The following is an 11,786-nucleotide window of genomic DNA, read 5'->3' as shown; positions in this document are numbered from 1 at the left end:
TCGTCCCTTCTTCCCAGAACGCCCTGCCAGAGGCCATGATTTACCAAGAACACACTGCAACAGCCTAAAAGCGCCTGCAGTTGAGCTGAAATGATGATTTAAGGATAAAGAAAGCCTTCCCCGGTTAAAGTTTTGACCCTCACAAAGCCCAAAGACTTCCAATGCATCCTCATCCTCCCATCCAAAACCCAGGGTAAGACACAAACCCACCCCAGCCTCAGGGGGACCACCCCGGCTGCGGACCCCCCAGCAGGCCGGGTGCCCGGCTGCTCCGTGCTGCACCTCGGCCACCAGCCCTGCACCCCTGGGACACCGGGGGCAACCCACTCCCAGGTCACTGGCCAGGCTTCCAGAGGGGCCAAGCTCTGCCCACGTGTCCGTGCTTCGTGTCCCGAGCCTGCCTTACCCGGCGCCTCCCCATCCTTGGGACCACCACCAAGAAATCCCCTGGAGAGGAAACCTACGGTGGGCTCCCCAGGCACCAGCAGAAATGCTTTTAAAAGACAAAATAAGAAGGCTATTTCTCTGACACAGTGAATCAATGGTTTATTTTCAGCGTTCAAAGAGGTACAAGATGAGCAGTGAGCTCCAGGGAACGAGCTGGCACAGTGCACTTGTGGCCGGTGCCGCTCCCTCTAGCCCAGGAGGCCTGAGGAGGCAAAAAGCACATGGAGAAAAGCCCCCAAAGAGCCCTGAGCGCAGCCAAACTGTAACGCTGCAGCGTGGCTGCACCACCCCGCTCACGTGCTGCACCAGTTACACCACCGGACCCACGGGTCAAAGGTTTGCTGTGCCCAGAAACCCTGCTGTACCGATTCCAAAGAGGAGGATTTGGTTTCTGGGCAGTGAGCAAAGTGGGACAGTGAGGGAAGGCCACGAATCAGACCCTGAATTAAGGAGAGATCAGTGTCAGAGCCCTTCTGAGTGCAGAGAGAACGCGAACGTGACTCCTAAAGCCTGAGTTGTGCAAGGTGCAGTCGGTGAGCCTGGTTCTGGCTTCCCTTACAGCAGCGTAAAGCAAGGAGGAACCGTTAACACCGCGAGGGTTACAACACAGTAATAATAGGTCTGCTGCGAGGCAGAGCCAGAGCCAGGCCCAGAGGACACAGCAAATGCAGAACCACCTCTGCTGCCTGCAAGGTGGGTCAAGGGGTGAAACACCTGGGTGTTGTCCAGCAGGGTCATCAGAACATCCTTGCCCCAGCATCCTGGAAGGGTTTACAGAGGGCAATTCATACCATGATCCCAGCCCAGAATAGCACCAGAGATTAACCCAGGCTCTGCTCCCCGCTAATCCAGCGCCGCCCCCCCGAGATGTCAGCGGAGCAGCTCTGGGTGGCAGCGGTGGCAAGGCAGAGCCTGCCCGTCTTGGCCACGGCGCTGAGGCAGCCCCGGCTCTGCCGGTCACCAGCAGAACTGCCCCAGCGCCCAGCGGAGGCAGGGCTGCAGGCACACGTGCTGCTGCGGTGGGCAAAGCAGAAAGGACTCAGCGGCAGCTGCTGGCAGAGGCAGGGATGTCTGGGGGAAGAGATGGTCGGGGAGGGGGAAAGGGAAGGTAAAATGAAGAGCTGCAGCCTTCAGCTCAATCTGTGCAAAATAACCTCAGGCACGGGTCATACAACCCGGCCCCCGGCAAGTGCAGTGCCGCCGCAGCCCCCCCTCCCCTCCCAGCTCCCTCCCAGCACCCAGAATGGAAATGTCTTGGAGCATGGAGCCAGCCTGGGGGAACCAGGAGCTTTGTCGGGGGGCCTTTTGCTCCCAGTGCACCCCAAGATGTGAACACAGGATCAGCCCCCAGCAGCATGTCGTGTAGAGCAGCTCGCTTACTTCTCCTTTGGGTCCTTGTCTGCTTTGCCTGGAAGAGGGGGTGGAAAGAAATCAGGGCCCGTGTGTCTTGCTCCAGACCCCCCAGCCCAGTTTATAGTTACTTTGCTACACACAGCTCGTGCTTCACGAGCATCGCAGTTGGACAATCAGAACAGCAAGACACGGCTGGGGTGCTGCCCCAAGGTCAGACACAGCCTCCCAAAGCCTTTTTCTGACATTGGGGAAGCAAACTACACAATAACCCCAGGAGAAAGAAGAACTGGCCTTCCCCTACCATAAAGTAGAGGCAACGTTCAGACCTCACACGTGACTACTGTGGGGAGCGAGCCAGCAAGCTCAGCGCCATCCTGCCCTGGCTCTGCACCGCCAGCAGAATGCCTCCACGGTTCAGCTGCTCCCCTGACACACGGGGACCTGGGGCACCTCCAGCACGCCCCACGTTCCACCGTGCAAGGTCAGAGAGCCCCCAGAGCCCCCACAGAGCCACCCACAGACCAGGCTGAGGCGTGTGGGATTTGCTGGGGGCCTGGGTGGCTCCGGGCTTACCACATCCCTCACCGCGCAGCCAGGCTGGCAGTGGCCCCCAAATAACCACGAGGACGGAGCCAGCCCGGTGAGGCACAGCCCTTACCTTTCGGGATAAATTTCAGCGAGCTGCTGAATATTCAGAAACGGGACTGCCCCCTCTTGGGCCCATCATTGAGGAACTCGTGGCCCAGCCCGTTGCCGCACTTGCCACAGGACACCTGGCAACACAAGGAGGGGGTCACAAGGGGCCTTCATCAGCACAGGCCCTGCTATGAGAAACGGGCTTTTTTTGCCCCTTCCCGAGAGTTTCGGAACCGTCACCTTGAAGGCCCCCGGGCGCTCCTTGCGCTTGGCCACGCTGTCCTCGTGGATGGTCTCGGTGAAGGCCGGCCAGGGCGAGGAGTGCTCGTACTTGGCACGGCTGGAGAACAGCTCGTAGCCGCACCGGGCGCAGGCGTAGATGCCTGGGGGGGGATGGCAGGGGGGTGCTCAGCGCTGAGACCCCCGAGCAGCCCCGGGGCCGTGTCAGCTGCCCCGGGACACCCGCACACTCGGGCTCTACCCCTTGGTGCAGCCGACAGCACAGGGCCGGGCACCGAGAGGGAGTTTTGGGCTCGCCCAAAGGGCCCAGCGCCCCCAGACCCTCCAAGCTGCCCCCGACCCGAAGCGGGACCTCCCCGGCCCCCCGGGGCTCGCCCCCAGCCCAGCCCCGCAGGATGGAGCCCCCCGGACGCGCTGCACCCCCCCCCCCCCCGATCCCCTTTACAAGAGGCTCCCCCGACCCCTCCGGCCTCCCCCCGGCCCGCAGAGGGACCCCCCGGGTCGCCCCCGGCCGCGCTCACCCGGCTCGAAGTGGTCGCGGAACGCCTCGCCCCCCAGGAAGGCGCAGAACGACATGGCGGAACCCCCCCGCCGCCCCGCCCACTGACCACGCCCCCCCGGTGCCCCGCCCACCTGCCCCGCCCACCGCCACGCCCCCTGACGCCACGCCCACTTGTCCAGGCCCCGCCCCAGGCCCCGCCCCCTCCGCCCGCCCCGTGCCGCTGCAGCCGCCGCGGAGCCCCGGGGCCACCGGGGGGGGTCCCACCGGGGGGGGGGGGATCTCCCCCGGTCCCCGCCGCTCCCCTCGCCCCGTCCCGCGGTGTTGGGGCTTTTTGGGGCCGCTCCGGTGCTGCGGGCCCGGCCCCGTTCCCCCCCCCCCGCGTGCTCCCGGGCCCGACCCCCGGTGCACGCCCCCCCCCCCCCCAACCGGGGCCGCGAAGCCCCGGGAGAGGGGAGGGGGCGGCTCCTGCCGGGACTCCGCGGCACCGCCCGCACCGGCCCCGGGGCGGGCTCAGGACGGGGGTCCCGGCTGTGCCCCCCGCCCCCCCGCCCCGCCGGCGCCGCACCGGGGCCGGCTGAGCGGAACGGAGCCGGCCCCGAGACCGGCCCCGGGGCGGAGCTCGGCGGGGCGGAGCGGGGCCCGGCGCGGTCCTGCGGATGCTCCGGCCCCGGCGGCGGGAGCGGGGCGAGCTCCGGCCCCGCACCGGGCACCCAGACCCCGCACCGGCACCAGAGCCGAGCCCTCACCTCCGGCACCGGCACCGCCACCGGCATCAGCCCTTCGGTACCGGCACCGGCGCTGCCCCCCGCCCGCCCCCTCCCCCGGCACCGGCCCCGATCTCCCCCGGTACCGGCACCAGCCCGGCCCCCCGGCCCCAGGACCGACCCTTCCCGGCAGTCCGGGCCAGGTACGGGCGCTGCGGGAGCGGGGCCCCGCAGGGAGCGGCCGGGGGCAGCCCCGGTGCCCGGAGCGGTGCTGGAGGCCGGGCGGCGATCGGCACGGGGCTGGGGGCTCCCCCGTGGGCTGGGGCTCGGCGAGCGGCTCCGGGGAGGGCTCGGGCCAGAGCGGAGGGGACGGGGGGTCAGGGGGACGGCGGGTCAGGGGGACAGGGGGACAGGCACCCCCGGGGAGCCCTGCACGCTGCGGGAGGGGTGCGGGACACGCTGCGGGCACCACGGGGCAGAAAGTGGGGGTCGCTGTGGGCTGCAGGCTCAGCGGGGACGGTGGTCCGTCCCGCCACCCCAAGAGCGGGGGACAAAGGGACACCCAGGTTCCAGCAGCCCCTGTGGGGACCGTCCCTGCTGGGCCTGGGTCTGTGGGGTTGGCGTGGGGAAGTGGTGTGGGATGTGAGCTGTGTCCCCCCGTGGGGTACGTGGAGCGCGGGGGCTCCCGGAGGAGGAGGCGGCAGCGGCCCGGCGTGCTGCAAGGTAACAGCTTTGCTGTGAAGGTGAACCGCAGGCAGCAGGAGCCAGCCGGCTCCTTGGCAGGCCCGGGGGGGGGCGATGAGCTTTTCCTACAGGAGCACCAGGCACCACCACGAGGCTCTTTCCCACTCGCTTCACCTGAGGACTCCGGGATGATGCAGTCTGCGGGCTCTCGCTCAGATTGCGCCTTCCTCGGTGCAAGAGCGAAAAAAGCTGGGGCCCTTCAGGCAAACGTGGGTGACCGTCCCACGGAGCTGCAGGAGCCCCGAGGCCCGGAGCAGAGCGCTTAGAGGGGCTCCGGTCCCTCCTGACGGCGACACGTCCACGTCCCTCAGCCCGGAGCAGAGCCCGGGGCTGCTGTCGGGGGGGCTGCAGCTGCCCGGCACGTGGAGCCCCCCGCGCCGGGCCACTGCTCCTGCCCTCTGGATGCTGCCGTTTTAAATTAGGTCAAGCGTGCGTCGCGGGCTCAGCCGCGCTCCCGCTCGAGCCCAGGGGATTGATGGCTCGTGGCAGGCGCAGGGAGGACGAGCCTGGGGCTGGGGCGGCGGGGAGCCGAGGACGCTCCGTGGTGCTATGCGGGGAGCGGGCGCCGTGCGGTCGTGAAGGTGCCTCTCCTGATCCACTGAGACCAAACGAGTGGGGCACCGGGGAGGGCTCCAAGCAGGCTGAAGCACCACATACGCGTTCCAGGCGCAGGTTTTCAGCCAGCCTAAAGCAGGCAGGCTCCGGGAGCGGCCGCAGCAGCCCCCGGGACCCTGCGGGGCGGCAGCATCGCCCACCCAGCCCCTGTTCTGCTAGCTGAAGCCTTTTCAGGAGGTGAAGCCGTGCCTGCACTAAAAGCTCTCGGTTTTTGCCTAGAAGCAGTCTGCGTTTGTCAGATGGCAGTACGCAGAAAATTTATGTCCTTAGGTTGCAGCGAGACTTTCTTCAAAGCCCTGCGCTCCTTAATCACAGGATAATGCAGGGAGCTCTCCAGCTACAGCACTCGTAACCACAGCAATTTGGTTTCTGTAGCGGTATGTTGTGAAGATAATTAGACGAGGGATTTCCAACTTGTTTGGCTGGGTGATAAAAACCTCTCTGAGAGGAGGCAGAGCTCTGCCACAATCCCCGCTAGCGGTGCCAGCCCGCCTCCAGCAGCCACCGGCAGCTCTCATTAGCTGCAGAGGGCTGCTGGAGATTAATTTTTCAATTAACTCTCCTTGTTTTTCCATCAAAAGCAAACACCATTTTGGCAATGGCCCACCTGGGAGGGTGTAGGTATCATTCGTTGGCGTGAGCCAGCGCCGGGCAGCGAAGCACGGCAGGAACACTTTTGCTGCCTTGTGCGTGCGAAGGGGGTGTTCAATGGGGAGGTGCTCGGGGACACCGCCCTGTCCAGGCTGTGCTTGTGTCTCCTTCTGCACCACGTCAAGTCAGGATCCTGCACCTGAGCCAGAAAGAGAGAAATTAGAAGACTCCGAAGCTGTCTCCAGAGACACCTCCAGGCTCAATATTTGCTTTCTGAGCCCTAAACCATCACCGAGACCTTCACCGGGGCTGCCCCGCACGGAGCCCCCACTGCTCTGTCTCAGGGTGCTGGTGGCCCCGCTGTGGGACCCAGCAGGGTCTGTCCCCCGCTCCGCACCCCCCCGGCCACCCACGCTCCCCAGAGGTGGCTACATCTCAGCAGCGTACACGTAGCCCCCGCTGTACTTGCTGTCCCTGCCAGATGAAAACTCCCATATAAACCCAGGCTATTATTATCTCAGTCTTCCACTCTGCTAATGGTCTCTCAGGAAACAGACTTTTTCTTTTCCCTTTTTTTTTTTTTTTTTTTTTTAAGCTTTTAAAACCCAGGAATACCGGAGCAGAGGTAACCAAACGCCAGGCACGGCGCAGCGGAGCACCGAGCCCGTGCCACGCGCAGGGGAGCTGCTGAGCCCCTGAGCCAACGGGGCCACGGATCAGCACCGGGGCTTTCTGGTAGGCACGGCCATGGCTGGGGGGGGCCACGGACAGCACTGGGGACAGCTGTGGCACTGGGGACAGCTGTGGCACTGAGCCACCAGGCTCCGGGTGCGTTGGGGGTGCCGGAGCCCTGGGTGGTGCCAGCCTGGTGCTGGGTTTGCCGAGTAAATGCGAGGAGCGCGCCCTTGAGAGGGGGCAGATCCTGCCTGAGCATCGCTGCAGGCGAGGGAAGGTGCTCCCCAGCACCGCTCCCCGTGGGCCGCCAGCCCCAGGACCTGCTGTGATCTCTCCCTTCCCCCCCAGCCCGGGGCATCCCCCCAGATTATTTGGGGTTAACAGTTGGCGCGTGTAAATCAGAAGCAAAGCAAAAGCCGCGAAGCATGAGATTACATAAATGGAGCTGGAGGCAGCTGCGACGCAGCCTGTAATTAATTCGTGGTAGGAAAGTGCTTTGAAGATCCCGGGTGAGGCTCATCCCAGGCACGAGGCAGCCCGAGGGGCAGCACCCACCTGCAGCCGGGACCTGCTCAGCGCCGCTCCTGCCGCGGGGATGCTGTGAGAGGAGGGGTGGGGGCAGAGGACGAGCTCCCTGTGCTCAGCCCCATGCTCTGGGTGCTGGGCTCGGCCCCACGATGGTCCTGAGAGCCTGGCCTGCAGCTGCCATCCTTCCTCCTGACACTACGCACATGCTCAGGGGTTCAGGCAGCCCCGCGTCTGTCGCTGTGCCTCGACGTGGTGCCAGGCTGAGCTGCTCCCTCCCATTCCCTCGGCAGCACTGGCACTGCCGGCGATGCGTGCGATGGCAGAGCAGGCTGTGGCAGCAGCGGACGCCTCCCCAGCCCTGGCACCATCCCCAGGCTCTCCTTGGCACAGGGACGCCGATGGGATGAAGTCTCATCCCGCCAGCACCAGGGAGGACAGCGGTGGCCGGGACGGCTGCGGGATCGTTTTCCCCATGGACGGGGACACGAAGCCTCTCCCTTCGCCCCAGCCCGCGGGGATGCTCCTGGCCGACATCCCGCGGGGGCCGCAGCCACGGCTGAGCCTGGCCAAGTCCCGCACGGCCCCGTCCTCGCCCAGCGTCTCCCCGTCGGAGAGCCGCGCCGCCCTGCTCCGGCTGCGGGAGGCCAAGCTGGAGGACACCAAGAGGAGGCTGTCGGAGGCCGTGCAGGAGCCCCTCAGCCGGCTGAGCCGGCTCATGGCCGAGGAGAGCAGCCCCACGGCACGGGGGAAGGCAGGGGGCAGCCCCGGGCGAGGGGAGCCGGGGGGCCGAGGGGCTGGGGGCCGCCGGGTGCGGGACTGGAGCCCCTGGGAGCCCAGCCTGAACTGCCGCTACGAGATCTGCTCCTACGGGGACGTCATCCAGGTGGTGGAGGTCGTGCAGCAGGAGGCCGAGCCCCCGGAGCAGCCGCCAGCAGCCCGGCCGGGGGGCTCGGTGCCGGGCAGGGCCCTGGCCTGCGTCGCGCTCCTCGCCTACGGCTACTTGGTCCTGCCGCTGCCGCCCTACGCCGCCGGCCTCTGCCTGGGGCTCACCTGCGGGCTGCTGCTGGGCTTCCTCGCCATCCTGCTCCTCCTGCTGAAGCCTCCGCCGCCGCGGGGACGCCTGCGCCCTGAGCTGCTCCCGGGGGGCCCGCGGGGAGCCCATGGCCTCCAGGTAGGAGAGGGACAGCCACGGGCACTGGGTGCTGGGGCTGGGTGCTAGGAGCTGAGTGCTGGGGCTGCCCAAACCTGCACAGCACCACAGAGCAGCCAGATCCTCTCCCCTCCAGGGCTGGCTGAACCAGCTGCACGTCTACGACCCTGAGCTCTACCACCCATCGCTCACGCACTCGGTGCTGGCCACTCTGGATGGGGCCACCCTCAAGCTCTCCTACCCCAAGAACAACATCCCGCGCCGGGCCACCTTCGCGGAGGAAATCCTCAATGCCACCTTCATCAGCCATCGCTGCTACAACATGACCGATGCCAAGGTGACTGCGGAGCTGCTCTTGGGACTGGGGGGCTCTCCCCTCGCAGGGATCCCCAGCGCCTCACGGTCACTCTTGGTGTCGCAGGTCTTCCTCTGCCCCCCCTGCCTAGCCCGAAAGCGGCTGTGGAACAAGAAATACCCCATCTGCATCCTCTTCCCGGATCGCGCAGACACGGAGCACAGGAGCAGTGATGAACATGGCACAGAGCTGCAGGGGGACGAAGGGACGAAGAAGCCGCAGGTGCCCATCCAGGACGTCCCGGGGGACTGCAGGGAAAGGTGCCTGTACCTCTTCGGACGGACGGGGAGGGAGAAGGAGGAGTGGTACCAGCACCTCCTGCGAGCCTGCCACGGGACCCCGAGCAGCAGCCGCGGTGAAGCCAGGCCAGGTGAGATGCGGCCACTGCTCCGCACCGGGACCGATCCAGGGCTAGGAGCTGCCCCGCTGCAGGAGGACAGGCTCTGGGTAGGCAGCGGGGAGCGGGGAGGGAGGTGGAGGAGCTGGGACAGGGCTCACCAGCCTAGAGTTTGTGCAGCAGCAGGGGGAGCTTGGAGGATCCCCTTTCTCTGGCAGAGGGTGGGTGGCACGTCACCGTGCGTGCATTGTGGCTGGGCACCATGTCACCCCTCGCTGCAGCCAGCCCGGTCACGTCCCCTTGTCCCCAGGGATGGGACCAGCTCCACAGAGCGCTGCCAGCAGCAGTGGAGGGAGCACCGAGGACATCCCCTCTGCCATCAGACCCAAGGACCTGGCTGGAAATGTCCGACAGAAGATTTTTCTGGATTACAGCACCTACATGGCCCGATTCGTGCCGGCAGAGGCAGGGGGCAGCCCGGAGCAGAGCCCCCCTCACAGCGTGCTGAGCAGCCCCGTGCCCGTGAAGGTGAGTGGGGCAGATCCAGCCCTCGGAGCTGGCCAGGCTGAGCGGAGGCGATGAAGCACAGGCGCTGGTGCCTCCCGGTCCTGTTGTTCATCTCCTCCCTCCCAGCACCACGGTTTGAGCGGCCGAGCCGCGGTGCTGGGGAGCAGAGCCCCAGCCTGCAGGTCCCACCCTGCTCCAGGCGCTCGTGGCTTCTCCCCATCCGCAGCTCGGCGAGGACGTGGCCGGGCACAGCGAGGGGTGCACGGCCTGGGTGAACGCGCTGGTGGGGCGCATCTTCTGGGACTTCCTCCGGGAGCGGTACTGGGCCGAGCAGGTGGCCAGCAAGATCCAGAAGAAGTTAAGCAAGATCAAGGTGAGAAACAGGAACGGCCCCGGTGTCACGGGGGATGGCAGCACCAAGGAGCGCCCCGTCCTGTCCCGACGGTGGGTGCCAGGCTGTGGTGACGATCCCCATGTGGTTTCCCTCCATCAGCTCCCGTATTTCATGAACGAGCTGACGCTGACAGAGCTGGACATGGGCACGTCCATCCCCTCCATCCTCAGCACCTCCAAGCCCACCATCAATGACCGAGGTACGAACCCTGCAGCCTCGCAGAGCAGCAGGGATGCCAGGGCTGGCTCCACAGCAGCTGTTACTGAGGTGCCAGCCCCGTCCCCAAAGCAGGGAGGTTTCGGTGGGCACATGAGCAGCCCTCAGCCCCTGTGGCACTGACAGGGGCTCGCCCCTTCCCTCCCCAGCAGGGCTCTGGGTGGACATGGAAGTCACCTACAGCGGCTCCTTGCAGATGACCCTTGAGACGAAGATGAACCTCTGCAAGCTGGGGAAGGAGGGTGCTGCAGAGGACAGCGGCCCGGCGGAGGCAGGAGGAGAGGGGTAAGGTGACCGTGCATGGCTGGGCGGCATCCACATCCTCCCACCTGAGTGAGGCGAGAGGGTGCTGGTGCCAGGGCACCCAATGATGCAGCCCGGGGCTCACAGGGCCAGGCCTCGGCTGATCCTGCTGGCAGACAGCGACGCGGAGTCGTCCAGCGCCGGCTCCTCCGACGAGGAGGACATCGCTGCTGCAGAGCCCGCAGGAGCCCTGGGAGAGCGGGTGCCCCCACCCGGCACCGAGGGGTGAGGGGCTGCTCGGGGCCGCAGGGCAGAAAGGGAGGTGCTGGGGGAGGCACAGGCAGGGGCCCTGGTGCTTCGTGGCAGCCCTTGGCAAGGGTGTCCCACCCCTGGGGGGTGCTGGTGGCAGGTGGCGGGGGGCGCCGAGCCCCAGCACGGTTCCGGGTCTCACCCTGTGGCTTACTTTAAGCCCACCCTTACTTTAGCCACGTCAGTGGAAACAGCACAGGCCGGAAGATCCTGCGCTTTGTGGATAAGATCGCCAAGTCCAAGTACTTCCAGAAGGCCACCGAAAATGAGTTCATCAAAAAGAAGATCGAGGAAGTTTCCAACACGCCACTGCTGCTGACGGTGGAGGTGCAGGAGCTGGCGGGCACCTTGGCCGTGAACGTGCCCCCGCCACCGACGGACCGTGTCTGGTACCTGCCCTCCTTCCTCCCGGGGGGGGTCCACAAGCTGTGCCATGTGCATGGGACGTGATGCTTGATGCTTTCTGCTGCTGTCCTCTCCCCTCGCAGGTACAGCTTCCGTGTCCCACCCCAGCTGGAGCTGAAGGTGCGCCCCAAGCTGGGTGAGCGGGAGGTGACGTTCCTCCATGTCACCGAGTGGATCGAGAAGAAGCTGCAGCATGAATTTCAGGTGCCTGTCCCAAAGGGCTGGGTTTGTTAAAGGGCTGAGCAAACCCTGCTGGTTTATTTTCTGCTTCTCACCTTTGAGATCTCTGGTGAAAGAACAGAAGGTTCCCCATAGATGTTCAGGTACCCAAATGCCCCTAGAGAGTACCACTTTGAATATCCTCAAGGCACTTGTCACTCCCCTCTGCCACAACCACTCCTGAAGCCCTCCATACAGGGGAGCTGCCCGAAGATAAACTGCTCCTGCTTGTTCCTACCCAGAGATATCTGGAGCTGGTAATTCTCTAGGGCCAGGCATGGTCAGTGCTGCTGAGGGGATGGGAGCCCAGGCCCTGTGCTCAGCCCTGATCTCTGCCCCAAGCTCCTGTGGCTCCTGCCACGGCCACTTCCAGGCCAGAGCATCAGCACTCAGGTAGTGGAACTTAAAACCACTTTCTTGTTTTTCTGGATTCCTCTTTACAGAAAATTTTGGTGATGCCGAACATGGATGATCTCATCATTCCCATCATGAACTCCGGCCTGGATCCTCAGCCACCCACTGGGGAGCTGCCCAGGGACCTACTGGCCAAGGGAGAGAGGAGGCTCTGACGTGCAGCCCCGTGGGCAGGGCAGAGACACTGCACAGGGCTCGGGGA

General features: G+C 65.5%; 2 protein-coding genes across 2 annotated transcripts; one reads left to right on the top strand and one right to left on the bottom strand.

The window, feature by feature from the left end:
• Nucleotides 1–520: 520 nt before the first annotated feature.
• On the bottom strand, nucleotides 521–3,288 carry MSRB1 (methionine sulfoxide reductase B1). Its single transcript, XM_035563409.1, has 4 exons — nucleotides 3,198–3,288; nucleotides 2,677–2,819; nucleotides 2,459–2,573; nucleotides 521–1,855 (listed from the first exon to the last, which is right to left on the bottom strand). The coding sequence occupies exons 1-4, from the start codon at nucleotides 3,250–3,252 to the stop codon at nucleotides 1,824–1,826; spliced, it is 345 nt and encodes a 114-aa protein (XP_035419302.1). The 5' UTR covers nucleotides 3,253–3,288; the 3' UTR covers nucleotides 521–1,823.
• Nucleotides 3,289–3,834: 546 nt separating this feature from the next.
• LOC118256384 (testis-expressed protein 2-like) lies at nucleotides 3,835–11,739 on the top strand. Its single transcript, XM_035563319.1, has 12 exons — nucleotides 3,835–3,961; nucleotides 7,326–8,206; nucleotides 8,322–8,522; nucleotides 8,607–8,910; nucleotides 9,188–9,405; nucleotides 9,611–9,757; nucleotides 9,878–9,977; nucleotides 10,147–10,279; nucleotides 10,385–10,522; nucleotides 10,723–10,935; nucleotides 11,035–11,155; nucleotides 11,614–11,739. Exons 1-12 carry the CDS (start codon nucleotides 3,835–3,837, stop codon nucleotides 11,737–11,739), a joined length of 2,709 nt encoding a protein of 902 aa, XP_035419212.1.
• Nucleotides 11,740–11,786: the final 47 nt, after the last annotated feature.

Source organism: Cygnus atratus, chromosome 15, assembly GCF_013377495.2.
Source record: "Cygnus atratus isolate AKBS03 ecotype Queensland, Australia chromosome 15, CAtr_DNAZoo_HiC_assembly, whole genome shotgun sequence".
Taxonomy (NCBI): Eukaryota; Metazoa; Chordata; class Aves; order Anseriformes; family Anatidae; genus Cygnus; species Cygnus atratus.
Note: the sequence above shows the minus strand (reverse complement) of the source record. Positions and strands in the feature narration are given on the sequence as shown.